Source organism: Coenobita brevimanus, chromosome 18, assembly GCF_032717465.1.
Source record: "Coenobita brevimanus isolate Jiangsu-jjx chromosome 18, ASM3271746v2, whole genome shotgun sequence".
Taxonomy (NCBI): domain Eukaryota; kingdom Metazoa; phylum Arthropoda; class Malacostraca; order Decapoda; family Coenobitidae; genus Coenobita; species Coenobita brevimanus.
The window spans coordinates 18,657,084-18,674,196 of NC_136971.1; the positions used below are offsets into that span (position 1 = coordinate 18,657,084).

The 17,113-nt window shown below is 44.3% G+C and overlaps 1 protein-coding gene across 1 annotated transcript in view; it reads left to right on the forward strand.

Moving 5' to 3' along the window:
• LOC145391410 (glucose-induced degradation protein 4 homolog) overlaps positions 1 to 11,721 on the forward strand; it is a 72,551-nt gene extending 60,830 nt beyond the window's left edge. The window contains exon 4 of the mRNA XM_080266017.1: positions 9,954 to 11,721. Within this exon, the coding sequence (XP_080122143.1) occupies positions 9,954 to 10,017 (64 nt within the window). The 3' untranslated portion in view covers positions 10,018 to 11,721. The remainder of the gene's footprint in view (positions 1 to 9,953) is intronic.
• Positions 11,722 to 17,113: the final 5,392 nt, after the last annotated feature.

Genomic DNA, 17,113 nt, shown 5'->3' on the forward strand with positions numbered 1-17,113 from the left:
CTTGTTGATTTAGCAAAGCCTTAATCTTGTTGGTTTACTTTATCTTAGGTAATATGTCTTCGATAGTTTCCCTGTACAGTACAATACTTAGGTTTGGAAAGAGTATCAAGCGTTGCCCACGAAGGGGGGTGCTGCTTATATGTAATTTTTTCCGTAAGTTTATGTATTCTGAGTATGCAAATTCCTAGTACGCGATGTCCTCTGCCGCCTGTATATTCGCGTACTGTTGGTACCTACCGTACAGTCAGGGAAAGTTCCGGATTACCCACCTCACGGAGCACTGGTGTGAGAAGAGTGAATGTAAAGCAGCAGCCAGACCTTGTGTGTCTGGTAACTGTGAGCGTGAAGGAGTGGGAGGTGGGGAATTGGGGTCAGAGGAGAGTTTGGTGATAGGTTGGGAATCACGTGTAAGTCTGCAGTGTATGACTTGGATGGTGTGTTTGAGTTAATTTAGTAAGGATAGATGACAGTATGATACTAATATTTTATTTTAAAAACTATGTACATGTCTGTAGAGGTAGTGTTATCAGGAAAGTTATGGAAGTTTGCTGGGTTTGGACAGAGGTTTGAATGCTTTCATTCCCTCTCGACTTTAACATGAGACGTTTCCTCAAGAGGTATTCGTAACGATATAACATATATTTATATTTTGTGTTGACTCGAGTACGAAGCCACTGTATCATATATATATATATGTAATATATACAATAGAACCTCTCTCATTCGGACTATATGGGGGGAAGGGTTGTCCGAATTAGCAGATTGTCCGGACCATCAGGGTAACCTCCAGTTCATACCAAAAACTATCTACATATGGTATGCTTGTTAATTATTAACATATGTGGCATATGTCAACCCTACATAACTGCAAAAGATGAAAGGATACTAAAATAACCAAACTAATCATGTACGATAGTTTTGTATTGCATAATTTACAGGTAAGGCCATGACAAGAAACTAGCCTACATTTTAAATTGTAGTAAGTGACTAAGGCCCGTGTAGGCAAAAAAAGAAATTAATTAATTAACTGTAATATTTGGAATAAAAATAAAACTTATGTAGGCAAAAAATACATTGTCATCTTTGGCATATTGATAACGCCCATATGGGCAAGAAGCTAATGTTTGATGTACAAGTAAAGCACATTTAAATACAAAAAATAACCTACAATAATCACTAAACACTGCAGAATATTCTGACCCATTTTTGTGTAAGCAAACTCCCACTTTTAACACCTTTATTCATTGCAGAAGCTACACTTGCATTAAGGGGCATGGTAAGGAGGATTAACTTTTGAAATACAGCGTAAAAATATAAATGGTTGGTGAACTAGTTGATGGAACAAATGCTAGTGGGTGTTTAAACAGGCGCCCATGTTGCGACCTAGCGTGATCCGAGACTAAACGAATGATGATCGCTTTCCGCACCGATACTGAAAATGACTTTAGAATTACTTTCAACATATTTTTAGAGCTTATTATTTTTAAATTTTGTCCGAATTAACAGAAATCCGGATTAAAGGGGTCCGGACCAAAGAGGTTCTACTGTATATATATATATATATATATATATATAGATAGATAGATAGATTTATAAGTTCTTATAAATTTATTTAAATAAATTATTCTCTTTCATCCCACTATAAACATCTGCCAGGAAACATTTCCTGTGTTGTTCTGGTAATTATTCATCTCAAACTTAGAGTCTAGGTTAGTGTGTAAGAAAAATTAAAAAAAAAAAAATCTATGAGTGAGGTTTTCCTTTTCCTTTTGACAGAATGACATCGTTTCGTTTCGTTTTTAAAGGCTCCAACATGCTTGCATGCGTTGGCCTTGGTCACCTAATGGCGGCTCTTCATGCTGCATGAACTATTGCAACCTCCCTGTTCAGTCCCTTAACCCTGAGGTCACACTTAATGACCTCATCTCATGTATTTCTCGGTCTACCCCTCATAACCCCACCCTCAATATTAACACTTCTCACCTTTGTCACCCAAGTATCATTCCCCATCCTCTCCACATGCCCCAACCTTCTCAATCTACCTTTCCTCATCACAACACCAATACACTCCAGTCCCATCTTACCTCTCAACTCTTCCATCGTAAACCCAGTCCCCACAGATCTTGCACGCAGGGACGCACTGCACATCCACCTAATCATTGTCATTTCTGTACGTCTGAGCCTGCGAATATCCTCCTCCTTTACTGCCCAGGTCTCACTACCATACAGTATTACACTCCTAACACATGGGCGCATACAAAGACCCTTAGCACTTAGGGAGAGTCCTTTCAATGTCAGGAGAGGCAAGAGCTTCCTGAACTTCTTCCAACCACTTCTCACCCTAGCCACAGAGCTGGCTTCAGCCCCACCTTCAGCACACAACATATCTCCCACATAACAAAACTCTTCCACACACTCAAGAGATTCACCAGCATGTTCAATCCTTTCAGGCCTGACAATCTCCATCTCTCCCCGACACGCCATACACATGAAATCAGCATTATCTCGCAGTCTACCTCTGATACCACTACATCTCATGTGCACCCATTTATCACAAACACCGCACTAGATGGAATTACTTCCCACTCCCTTGTGGCAAACTGCACATGGCCACTCTCCCTCGTCTTTGGCAGTACCGTCACCAACCCTCGATATCATCACTTTTGTTTTATCTGCATTTACCTTTAAGCCCTTGTGCCCTGTACCATCTCTCCACTTCCTAAACTTTTCCTCCGCCTCCCTTTCGTTCTCTGCAATCAACACCAAATCATCAGCATACAACATCTCCCACGGGAGTCCGTTTCTGAAGTCATGTGAGAGGGCTTCAGGTACCATGATAAACAACATGGGCCTCAAAACTGACCCATGATGCACACCAACGTTCACGGAAAACTCTCCATTCACTCTTACCTGGGTGCGAGCACCCACATATATAGCCATAACCACCCTAACCAGCCACTCCTCCAAGCCAAGCTTTCTCATTGCCCACTTCACCACCTCTGTAGGGACTCTGTCAAAGGCCTTTTCCACATCAACAAAAACAAAATACAGATGTGAGTACGTTTAAGTACTTGGGTAGTGTGATGAGTAAGGATGGAGGTTTGGAGGGTGAAGTGCTTGAAAGGGTACAGCAGGGAAGAAAGGTTGCTGGCTCTTTGAAAGCAGTGATAAGAAACAGGGAAGTGAGCATGGAAGTGAAAAAGTTACTACATGACAGTATTGTGATACCAACTCTAACGTACGGAAGTGAAGCTTGGACGTTGTTGGAAGGACACAAGTCAAGAGTGAGAGCAGTGGAAATGAGTTATTTAAGAGGAGCCTGTGGAGTCACATGGAGAGAAAGGCTGACGAATGAGGATATAAAGGAGCGTTGTGGTGTTGATGTGGATGTGATAGGAAGCGTTATGAGGAACATACTGAGGTGGTTTGGCCATGTGGAGAGGATGGAGGGTGAAAGACTGACGAAGAGAGTGTATGTGAGTGAGGTGGAGGGGGAAAGAGGGAGGGGGAGGCCGAGGATGAGATGGAGGGATGGGGTGGAGAGGTATATGAGAGAGGGGGGTGTGAGTTGGGAGCAGGGGAGTGAAATGGCGGGGGACAGGGTGACTTGGAGGCGATTTATTTGTGGCCACCCCAAACGGGATTGAGGCTTCTGGCAATAGATAGATAGATAGATATTTTTCTTGAAGCTGTCGTACAATGAATATGGCATCAATGGTCCCCCTACCTGGCATAAACCCAAACTGCGTCTCATCAATATTCACTCTTTCTCTAATAATATCTTCTAAAATTCTCTTCATTACCTTCATTATCTGATCTGAAAACTTTATACCTCTATAATTTCCTCATTCCAAGGCATCACCCTTCCCTTAATACACATTTACAATTACACTCTTCAGCCAATCATCTGGGACAGCACACTCATAAATAATCATATTTATCACATCAATGACTAATTTCACCCCTATATCTCCTGAGGTCTCTGTAACTATCACTCCCAGTGAACATTACAAAAGCAAAGGCAAAGAAGCATACCTTTGACAGTAAACATGTATTATATGTGCTGTAATGTTGACAGACTCAGAGAACTGTATTATACCATACAAATAACATATTGCTTTTGAACTTTGGGAGAATGTCAGATGCATTATCATTGGCTATTGTTACTGTGACGTGAGAAACTCTCCAAACCCTCCCATCTCTGGCCATCCTCCCTCCCACTCACTGTTACCAGACATGTGGGGTCTGGCTGCTGCTTCGTGACTATTTGTCGACCACCAGTGCTCCGAGCAGTGGGTAATGCGGAACTTTCCCTGACTGTACATATAGTGTAAAAATGAAGAAGCATATGCAAGATCTATATGTGCATGTATATATACAGTATATATATATATATATATATATATATATATATATATATATACACACACAGTAATCACTCCAATATCCAACGTAATAGAGCCATAGGCAGGTCCGGATAGTGGTCCTGTCTGGATATTGGGCCCCAGCTTATGGACTTGTACTTATGGACCCTAACTCAGAGAAACACCTATACAACTCCCTCTGGACATGCATAGCACCTATTTAAGACCTAAATCACACCAATAAGGCACATAAATGACTGAAATAAATGCAAAAGAAGCATAAAATGAGGGTTTAGAAGTAGGATCATACAGTATTAAACATTCTGGTGACTGGCTCCTGGACTGGTACTTATGGACCCTAACCTAGCCTAACTCCGAAAAACACCTTCCTACTGCACATGCATAGCTCCTAACACCCTATTCACACCAGTAAAGGACATTAAAAAGTGAAAAGAGGTAAGTATAGTATGGAAAAAAGTACAGTATGAAACATTCTGCCTACTTACAGCAAGTCCATGGCCACCTCGATGAATAACTGCCTCCTCTCGGCCTTTGACAATAAGAAGGATTTCCTGAAGCACTTCCAGTTCCCTGTTCCTGAAGTCTTGCACTGAACTTAGTCAGTCGCACACAGAAGTCCGTTCTCTTCACAGTGCGCACTCTTGTCTAACTAATGCTCCATTGTAACTTACCAAGTGTTGCATTCTGCACTTTAACTATTCCCATTCTTCTAATAATTTTCCAAAGCCAAAACAAACAAGTCTATTTACGTTAAATTTTGTTCCAATTGAGTCTTTTCTCTCACAACTGTAAATCCTTAACACAACACACTGTTTTTTTCACTGCACAACACTCTAAATTCCTGTGTGGTCTAGTGGAGAAGTTCTTGCTGTTTATTCACTGTCAGAGTCCGAGAGTATCACTGGCAGGTGACCTAGGGGTGCGTCGCTGGGTCGTGGTGATGGCATACCCACTACAGACGACTCTGAAGACAGCCGCAAACTCACGACGAGCGGGGTCTCCACCATGGCTGATGTGCTAGGCTGTTGCTCGGAGCATGAGGGCCTGTCTTGGGGAGGCAATGGAGTGGAGCCAGGGCTGGGCACAGCGGGGGTCACGGGCCTGAAAAAACTGTCAATGGTTGATTGACGCAATGACCGACGATTCTGACCATTGATGATGCGCTGCCTGAAAGCACGCACTTCCTCCACAAGTCCCAAGGGCCCCATCTCCCTGTCGCAGTCCAGGTGTTCCAGGTAGTCTAGGACGAACTCTAGATGTTCCCGGAGTGCACTCAGCTTGGGGATGGCTGGAGTAGTGTCCTGTTGAGAGGAGTCCGCATCATCGTCGCCTTCCTCATCGGAACCTTCAAGCTGGGTACTGACACCTGCAACTGAAGACGCGATCTCGATATCAGACAATGTCTGATACCCAGGATCGCCCTCGTCGTCATCCAACCATTCACGAACATCGTCGCCGTGCGTACCTAGCCGTGCATGGAAGTCATCCACGTCAAACCCTAGAAAATCGTACTCCACATCCGTTCCGAGAAGCAGATGAGTCCAACCATTTTCCAGAGTCTTCACAGGGACTTCCTTTCATGCACTAGCCCAGTTGTACAGCGCAGACTTGATGTTGTAGCGGCTAAGGTTTTCCAAAGTCCGCTTGCCTCGTGTGTCCTGTCCCTCCCTGTGCTCATCCTCGTCCTCGAGAACAACCATCACCTCGTCCAGGAACTTCCTTCGGTATAGGTGCTTTGTTGCCATGATCACTCCTTGGTCCATTGGTTGGATGAGAGCAGTCGTATTAGGTGGCAGAAACATGCACCTAATCCGGCCATTCTCGGCAACCAAGTCCTTATCTCACGAGTGGGCAGGTGCATTGTCGAGGAGAAGGAGGGCCTTTACCTGGTCGTGCGGGATTCCCAGTGTCTTCGTCTGGTAATTGATGACCTCCTTGACGAAGTGGTGGTGGAACAAGTCTTTGAAGATCACAGCTGTAAACAATGCCTTCAAAGAATGGTACCAGACGACAGGAAGGACATCCATCACCCCACGAAGACACCGAGGCTGCTTTGCGCGGCCAACAACAATGGGCTTAAGCCAGTGCATGCCGTTAGCATTGGCACAACACAAAGCAGATATCCGTTCCTTGGAGAGCTTGCGGCCAGGTAAACGCTTCTCCGTCTCCTCGGCTAGAGTGTTCATTGGCAGCGAGCGATAGAATAGACCAGTTTCGTCTGTGTTGTAGACTTGACCGAGAGTGAGGCCCTCCCTGTCAATCAAGCCCTTCACCTTGTGCCAAAACTCGTCAACTCCATCCTCTTTAGCGTCCAAAGCTTCGCCATGAGCTTTACGGTTGGCAAGGCCATGCCGTAACTTGAATGCAAAGAGCCAACCCTCGGGTGCCTTGAAGTCTAGGGCGTCGTGAAGCCTGGCGAACTTCTCAGCAGCAGCCTTCAGCTCCGTTCCATGTACCATCACACCAGCAGCACATTGTTGTCGATACCAAATCAATGTGGATCGGTCGATTTCTGCAAACTTGGGAGTAATTTCACCTTCCTCTCCACGTTGCGTTTGCTTCTCGACGAGAAGTCAGCCGTGTACTGCATGAGTTTGTCTCGGGATCTCTTAATATCGAACAAAGTAGATCGGGCCAGGTTAAACTCGCGGAGAATGCGGGAAGAAGATCACCCCGCATCTACTTTCTCCAATATCTCCCGTTTCTTCTCCAGAGTCAACACCACTCTCTTCCTTTTCTTAGGTGGCGGTGCCATCATCACACACACTAAGAGGAGGCCCGAGAGCAGGAGGAGTGCCTGCAGTAGGTAAGGCACCACCACAAAAGCGATCACGTGGGCAGCCATAACGATGAGCATGCACTCGCGGCGAGAGACAGGCGGAAAGTGGGGAGGATGCAGCGGCGCTCTATTGGACGTCGGAGGAATGACGCGCCACAACAATGCTTTCTCGCGCCGCACGTGGCAAGTTCAAATTACGGGCGGGAAAAATTCGTTTTTTTTTGGGGGGGGGGGGTTCAGACCATTTTGGGAATATTGGATCCTGGGACGATTATGTCCGGTTAGTGGGGATGTTCGGATATTGGGCGTCCGGATATTAGAGTGATTACTGTATATGTATATATGTATATATATACAGTATATATATCATCATCATCATCATCATCATCATCCAGACCACTTTCCCACCCTAGGGCAGGATGAGGAGTAGCAACATCTAGACAGCCTAAGTTTGCCCAGTTCAATGGGCCGTGCTTCTGTTCACTCATCATTCAAGTCCATGGAATCATGACTCCATCAGTTAGGCCCAAAAAAACTTTCACCATGTTCTGTAGCTTCACATATACCTATCAGATAGAGTCAGTCTGAATGATGTCACGTATGCCAAATCCCTGGCTATACGTTTTTCTGCACAAAATTCATCCAGCCAGCTTGATCTCTTATCAATCCCAACTTCCATACATCTCTTCCTCACACATTCATCCACCATATCCCTCCACCTTCTTCTTGGCCTACCTCGCATCCTCCCTCCTTCATGTTCACTCAGATATACCTTTTTCTTCACTCTATTGTCATCCATTCTCTCCACATGACTATACCGTCTCAGTACACTCTCTTTGATTCTGGTGTCCACAGAATTCCTCACTCTGCATCTTTCACGTATCACATTATTCCTTATCCTATCCACTCTCTGTACTCCAGCCTCAGCAATCTCATCACCACTGCTCTTACTCTTGACTTTTCATTTTCATGCCACACCATAGTCTTACATCCGTATGTTAAAGTTGGCACTAACACTCCTTCATGTAAGTCCTGCACAGCTGCAGAACTCAAGCTTCTGTTTCTTACCAAGCCCCTCATTGCACCAGCTACTTTCCTTCCTTGTGTCACTCTACTTTCCACTTCTTTTGCACATTTTCCTCTTTTCAATCACTGTATTTGAACTCTCACCAGTTCCAGTCTCTCACCATTCACTGTAACATCGCACAGGAAGACACCTACTCTCTCAGTAACCATCAGTTTACTTTTTTCAACATTTACTCTCAAGGCTCGATGCTCACTGACGTCTACGAAACTCTGTATTAGTCTACCAAGCTCTTGTCCGGTATTTGCAAGTAGCACTGCATCATCAACATACAACAAATTTGAGATATTCCATCCATCACGATTCATTACCAATGCCATCTGTCTCTCCATCACTGTTGTTTTTACTTTTCTCATTACCCCATCCATATATATATTGAACAACGACAAGGACATTACACAACCTTGTCGCACGCCCAAACTGATTGTGAACCAATCACTTAGATACAAATTTACCCAAACACATGCCTCGCTACCTTCATGACGGCACCTAGCAGCTTACCATGTTTTTTTTTTTTTTTTTTTTTTTTTTTTTTTTTTTTTTTTTAATGTGTTCGACTCTGGGCATAGGCTTCACAGCCTGCTATCAAGGCCCAGCAGTCCTCCTACATACCATACACCTCTTCATGTACACCATACATGCGCAAAACTTTCCACAATCCTTTTCTGACTACTTTGTCATATGCATTTTCCAGATCCATAAATGCCATAAACACCTTATAGTCCTTCTCACGTGCCATGTCCACTATCTACCTTACTGCAAATAATTGATCCACACATCTTCTGCCACTCCTAAAGTCACCCTGTTCATAACTCACTAGGACTTCTGATATCTGTCTTGCTTTCTCTATAATAATTCTTCCATATACCTTCCCTACCACACTCAGTAAACTTATGCCACGATAATTCTTGCACTCTCTTCGCTCACCTTTATTTTTGTATAGGGATACAATCACAGCCATTTTTCAACCTGCTTGCACAGTTTCAGTCCTCCATGGCTTCTTACATAGCTACACCTCATCAGCTCAAGCTGCTTTCTCATTTTCTAGCTGCTTCACAGCGCTCTTCACCTGTGCGAGTGTTACGTTTCCTATCACTGCATTCCTTCTCTGCACATCCACAAAACCAGTCATGTTTACAGCACCTCTGCTCTCTCTATTCCCTTTCATCAGGCTTTCAAAATATTCTTTCCATCTGGTATTCTTTCCATTTGGTAGTACCAACAGTATATAGTTGTTGCAACCCCAGGCTCATCTGAACATGAAGCCAGTGAACCTTTCGGGCTGAAACAGCAACAAGAACGACGACTCCTAATAATAAGAAGAATAAGAGTAATAATAACAGCAACAGTGTGATTAAGAATATAGGCCTCATCCCTCGTTTTTCATATTTTCAACTTATGGTTTTGGTTATATGTGAATGTGTTAACCACCACAAAATTCTCCAGTTGAAGGTTTATTATGGCATGATTACGCGTAATTTGTTGTAAATCATCATATTACAAGTCGATTCTAATGTCTGGTGATGTTTTAGGGCTATGAGGGCCCGTTAAGGTGGGTTTTCATTATTTTTGGATACTTGCTGTTCATGGGTGTGTCTTCCCAAATGCCCACAAAAAACGAGAGATTAATACACCATCAGATTGAAGGGATTAACACTATTGCATTGTATTGGCATGTCACAGCTGTCTTGTTTTCTGTCAACAGGTATCAGTCACTCAACTTGAAGCATGTACCAGAGCACAGCGTCCAAATCTACGAGTTCAGATAAAAGTGGAAAGTGCATTCCCCCTCCCCCCATCCTCCTCTCAAGTCTATCTGTAGGTGATTTATTACATATTTGACTTACTTTCCTCTTTAAAAAAAAATTGACGTGTAGGTTTATATGAGATTGTTTATTGGAATGTTGTCCTCATATTAGCATTATGCTGTGTTATAAGTACAGTACAGTTCTTGTGGTGGTGCATAAATCTTCCCAGGGTGGGATTCTCTAGCATGTTTACAGTTGATTCCCCGCTTAACCTGATTTGTTTTTGCAGGAATGAGAAAAGTGGAAGGATTCAACATTCTCCTTCCTTTGTCTTCTTGGAAAATATTTCTTGAAGAAAAATTATCATGCATCTAAGATTTGTTTTTGTAGGAAGGACATGGAAAGGAGAATACTGTACAAAGTTCCCAGCTCCTTATCCAATCTTTGTACAATAACAGATCTGAGCTACAAGAGGGAACTGATCATAAACACGTTAGTGAATCTGGGCCCTGTACTGTAAGCCAGCACCTGGCAGAAAAGTATTTAATCTTTGCAGTTGTGTCAAAAGAGTATTATTCTGTCATGTTTTATTTTAGGGATTCAGTTTTGGCAAATATTGCCTGTATTTAACCCCTTGAGTCTGGGTGACATCGTTTTAGTTCTTTTCTGCTGCTGCAAGACGATTTCATTCAGCTTAGGAAAGGCTTCAAGTATTGTAGGGGTTCATTAATGCTATATCTGATCTGTCCAGTTCAGAAACCCTATTGTAAGTTGAAGAAAATAGTTAAGACAGAGCTGATGTAAAATATTAAAATATGTCACCAGATGGAAGAGGTTAAAAAATAATTCTTGCATTTACAAAAGTTTACCATGCATCTGGTCAGAGTTCTGTTGATGGAGACAAGCCACCTAGTTGTTCTCAGTGTTAAGGAGTAGGTGTTTACCAGTAATTCTCATGCCATTATATATCCATATGTTTGAATGTATGACAGTAATTATGTATCTTTTTACTCGTGGCTTGTCATATTTGGCCAGTAAGTGGGGCCGCATTTCATATTATTTTGTTTTTCTAATCATGTCACATTTTGAAAAACTGTTGACGGATCGTTACTAGAGAAAATATAATATTGTGAACTACTTGAAAAGGTTGTTTCATTTGTTCCATTTTTATATCAAAGCTCTTGTTATGATACATTTCATTTGTTCCATTTTGATATCAAAGGTTTTTTTATGGTACGATTATGTTGTCTTTTAGGAGCTTAAAGTGTGTTTGCCATATCCTTGAAGAGTTTCTTTGAAATTCTAGGTTTTTCTGAGATGGTGATAGTGAGTAATGGTTGTCTTGCAGTATAGCAAAAAATATATGGTAGCCCTTCAGTCCAGTGACATACTTACCGTTTTATTCTTGCTACCACCAGATGATTTAATTCAGATTAGGGGAATGTCTTGCAATGAAGTGGCTTGTGAAGGCTACATCTAGCCACTCAAATCAAAGTCAGTCTTAATGACTAAAGTCATCTAGAGAGAGCAAGGGCAAAACAAAATACGTCATCAGATTGTTGGATTAAGCTCTGTATGATATTATATGTATATATTTGGACTATCATTCTGAAGTAGTTTCATTGAACATGAGGATTTTTTAGCCCAGTACAGGTTTGTTTAAGTGAATCACTCATGATACTGAAGTACTGTATAATACAGGGTAGCTAATTAATAGAAATGAGATATGTAAATATAATCCACCACTGAGTTGTTTTAATGTATTTGGATCTAACAACTGTGACCCTTTTTACTCAGACCTTACCCAGTCAGCTCTGGTGAGTGGGGAGTCATCCATATCCCACTGATCTCCTAAGCCATCCAGTCTGGAGGGAGTACTGACATTTATATATGAAATATTATAAATCCATTTAGTGATCATACAGTAGGTATCAGAACCAACCCACCCTTGAATCATATCTTTCTTATGTTTCTGCCCAGAATCATGTTAAAAACAATTTCATCCGCACTAAATGCTCTCAACTCTCCAACTTGAATTCATCCCGCTCCTTCTGGCACCTTTGCCAAAAATCTTTCTAACAACTTTACCTCACCATCCCTTCCTCCTCTTTTCTACTTTGATGGCTCTGTAGCTATACCATCTGCTGATAAAGCAGATCTCTTTGCTCAGACGCTCTCCTCCAATTCCACCTTAGACGATTCCAGTACCGTTCCTCCATCACTTCCCCTCTCTGGCTTCCTCATGGCTGACATTAAAATTGCTTCGGCTGATGTATTTTCTGCCATCACTGGCCTCAATACTAACAAGGCTTATGGGCCTGATGGGTTCCCTCCTGTTGTCCTCAAAAACTGTGCTCTTGTACCTACACCCTGCCTAGGTAAACTCTTTTGCCTTTGTCTATCAACTTATACCTTTCTTTCTTGCTGAAAGTTTGCTCTTATTCAGCCAGTCTCAAGGAAGGGTGACCATTCCCAACCCTCTAACTATTGCCCAATTGCTTTAACATCGTGTGTCTCAAAAGTTTTTGAGTCTATTCTTAACAGAAAAATTTTAAATCATCTTTCCTATCATAACCTTCTTTCTAATGGTCAGTATGGGTTCCGTCAGGGACGCTCCACTGGCGATCTTCTCACCCACCTTTCTGACTCCTGGTCATCCTCCTTTTGGGACTTTGGCGAAAGCTTTGCCATTGCACTTGACATCTCAGAGGTTTTCGATCGAGTCTGGAATAAATCGTTAATTTCCAAACTGCCCTCTTACAGCTTCTGTCCTTCTATCTGTGCCTTCATCAATAGTTTCCTTTCTGGTCATTTACAGTTACTGTTGTAGATGGCCACCATTCTTCTCCTAGATCTGTCAACAGCAGTGTTCCTTAGGGCTCTGTCCTATCACCAACTCTCTTCCTTTTATTCATCAGTGACCCTCTAAGCCGTACATCTAACCCTATCCACTCATACACTGATGACTCCACCCTTCACCTTTCCATTCGGTTCCCTCAACATCCATCTCAGCAGTTACTTCAACAAACAAGAGATGAGGCCATGGGACATCTAATGTCTGACTTGGCTAGTATCTCTGATTGGGGTAAAAGTAATCTTGTTTTTAATGCATCAAAGACTCAGTTCTTGCACGTATCAACCCGACAAAATCTTCCACAGGAGTACCCACGAATGTTTAATAATATCCTGCTTAATCTACATCATCTTTAAACACACTTGGGGTTTACATTCTCTTGGGAATTACCTTGGAAAGATCGTGTTACATCTCATGTAAAATCTGCATCCAAGAGATTAGATGTGCTAAGCTGACTCTGAACCTTTTTAACCCCTGAACAGTTGTTGACTTTATTCACGGGTTTTATTTGCCCCTATTAAGAGTACAACTCTCCTGTGTGGGGAGGCTCCCCACATACAGCTCTTCTCAATAGGGTGTAGTCAAAGGCTTTTCGTCTCGTTAACTCTCCTCCTCTTGCTGGCTTCCTTCAACCTCTATCTTCGCCACACAGTTGCATCTTTATCCCTTTTCTATCACTACTTCAATGATCACTGCTCCTCTGAACTGTATGCTTGCATCCCTCCACCTCTACGACGGGCGCGTAGCACCCGTCTAGCAACAAACTCTCATCCCTTTTCTCTCCATCTCTAATGCAAGAGTTACCGTAACTGTTACTCCCAGTGCTTAATTTATGTAACAGATCAACTCTGGAACTGTCTCCCTCTGTCTATTTCCTGCTTCCTATGATCTTCAGTCTTTCAAATTAAGTGTGTCCAGGCATCTCGAAATGTCCACCGGTGTTATGCTAGGTGTTTTTTAGGGCGGCTTCCCATCCTAAGAACGCCTGGCTTAGTATTGGGTTCTTTTCAAGACTGGGGCTACCCCACAAATAATAGGGGGAACAGGGCATAAAAACTCAAGGCAACAACATACACGTATACAGTATTCACAAATCTTACACAAGGGCAATAGGATGTCTCACAACATTTCTAACTCATCAGTTCTTGGGTTGCTGAATGGGGCAAGCGTATCTCACAGGACACGTGATAGACACAGTTCACAATTCAGGGTGGTACAGTTTACAATACGAATCTTGGTGCCTTGGGATTATAATTTTTATACAGTCTCTGGATTGATGGCTCCGGGTCACATGAGAGTCTTTATGGTCACCATTGTCACGATCACTGAGGGGTGCACTGGCTTGATCTTGTTGCCGAGGAAAAAAGGGGGGGAGGGGAGAATTTTGGTTGACACAGGTGCAAAGGGGGAGAGGGGGGTCATGCTGAGCAATAGCGATCACTACTTTTTACACGGGAGCCTTGCTTCTATAGCACTGCACTTTAAGTCACTTTCTAGGCACAGTCACCTCATGAATCCACTTTTGGCACTTTCCTATATGTCAATGCACTGAACCACACACTGAGTCACTTATTGTCCAGGTAGGTTGGTGTCGTACCCCATGGGCGTGATGAAGGGCCCTGGGTGCTGAAGACTGGGGGCAGAGGTCTGGCTGGCAGAGCAGGGGCCAAACAACTTCTCCAGATGCCTCCGGAGCTGCTGGGTTGGAGATCCACGTCGCATCGGCTGGGGGTGGGGTAGGCCTCGCCCTGGGGAGCTGGGGGCACTGTCAGGGACCTGGGGGGCTGCGGTCCGCTTCTGGGTGCTCCGCCGTCAGGAGGGGATTGCAGCGTCGTTCCAAGGAAGGGTCCGTCAGGGGCAGGTCCTCCTCAGGGGCCGACTGCAGGGAGAACAGCCCCGGGGATAGTACAGGGCCTGCCACCAGGCTGTTAGCGGTGGACTCCCTGGCTGGGGACTGGTACTACTGCAAGTGAATGTGGGAGGGCGACGTGCGGGCATAGAGCGGCTGGAGGCCTTCGCCTTTGTCCTATCATCAGGACCGCCACCGACACTGCGGGTAGTCCAAGTGGAATGGCTGGAGGCCGTCTCTTTAGAGGAGCGGCTTGAGGCCGTCTCAAAAGTGGAGCAGCTTGAGGCCATCTCTTTAGTGGAGTGGCTTGAGGCCGTCTCTTTAGTGGAGTGGCTTGAGGCCGTCTCTTTAGTGGAGTGGCTTGAGGCCGTCTCTTTAGTGGAGTGGCTTGAGGCCATCTTTAGTGGAGTGGCTTGAGGCCGTCTCTAAAGTGGAGCGGCTTGAGGCCATCTCCAAGGGGCTGTATGGAGCGTAAGGTTCAGCTCCACCCCGATCCTGACGCAGGCCGGGCTGGCGAGAGGGTAATGCACCCGGGCTAAGGTGTATAGGTCGGGTCGGTTCCGGGGAGTAGGGGCGCGTGGCTGCCTGGGACTTGCACCCGTATAGTACGGGCACACCGTACGCTCCATCTAACCCTCTGTTGTTGCCTCCTGGGAGTGTCATGTTGCTGCTAGATGTTATCATTTCAATAATATTAACACAACCACTGTTGCTGCTCCAACATCCACCACACATACAAATATTGTTACCAAACATTATTTATTGTTACTGGAATCCATCTATCACATATCAACATCTGGTGATTAAGCTACGTAATCTGCACCCATATATAAACTTCCTTTCGTCGAAACTCCCTCTCCCTACCTCCCTGTCCCCCTCATAAACATTACTGTGCGCCATCTGTTGGACAAAAATGGCACTTTCAGATGCTTCGTTTTTCGATTCTCAGGTGTTCGGATTCACACAGTGGCTGGTTGGGGGAATGAACTATTGTTCATGATAGTACAACGATATATACAACAGTACGGAACCAAGCCTATTGGACTTTGATGCATGGTCGTGAGGAGCGTAGACGTGTTCTCTGTTGCGCTCTTCTGTAGTTTTCAGGGCTGCCTCACCGGCATTAGCTTTTTTTTTTCACCCTTCTGGTGACACTTAGGATTAGCTAGTACTAATTTTCCTCCCTACCCTTTCTAGAGATATAGTAAGTGTCTACTTACTAAGATTACCTTTGCTTACTCGCCCACGGAGGGTCCCCCCCACTAATCGCTCTGGGGTGTGAAGTAACACGGTCGGGCCTCCCTGGAGTGGTTTGAGAGGACAATCTTAGCCATAGGTGTGTTGTCCTGGTTTTTTTGTCCCTTGTTTGTTTTTTCTCTTTCTTTCCACTTCCCCCTTTAGGGGGAAGTGGTCACTATGGCAGACGCCACTGCTGCCTCCCCCTCCTTCAGGTGGGGAGGTAGTCCTGACCGACCCCCGACTGTCTCACGGACGGACTACCCCCAGACTGAACGGCCCCGGACACGCCCTTTGCTAGACATTGATGTAAAAAAATGCGAGTTTTGTTTTGTTGCACGCGGTTGGTTCTACTCCCCTGTCCAGCCTCAATCCCTTCATTATCAAGAAGGTGATTGATGGATGTGCAGGAGAGGTAGAACAGGTCAAAAAACTTGCTAGCGGAGATCTCCTAGTAAAGACTGCAAACTCGTCCCAGGTTAAGGATTTGATGAAGATGAGCAAATTCCATTGCTATGATGTTGTGCCGACGATCCCTCACTCCATGAATTCCTGCAAGGGAGTCATCACTTGCAGGGACCTCATGGTCATGGAAGATGACGACATCATACGTGAACTTGCTCATGAAGATGTAATTGAAGCCCGTTTCATCACGAGATTTTCCGAGGGCAGGAGGACGAAAACGGCAACTGTTATAATGACTTTCGGTAAAGTGACTCTCCCAACCCTTATCAAAGTGGGGTATGAAATTGTTAACGTAAGGACATACATCCCTAACCCACTTCGTTGTTTACGATGTCAGTTATATGAACATCATGAAAAGTCTTGTCGGGCTTCTCAATCAGTCTGTGGCAAGTGCGCAACGCAAGGTCATGATGCTGACCATTGCACATCGGAGGGTGTCAGCTGCTTTCACTGCAAGGGTGCTCACTTCACTTCCTCTAGGGATTGTCCCAAGTGGAAGGAGGAGAAAGAGGTCTGGCGGTGAAGGCGACTGAGGGCATCTCTTTCTACGAAGCAAGGAAAAAGGTGAAGGAGTTGCATGCAACTCCCACACCGAATAGGTCCTATGCTTCGGCAGTGATGTCCCGCCCTGTGATGTGCACTGTGGAGACGCAGACTGATCTCGTGCTTGTTGATCAAGTCATTCACTCTACCTCCACCTCCACCTCTAAACC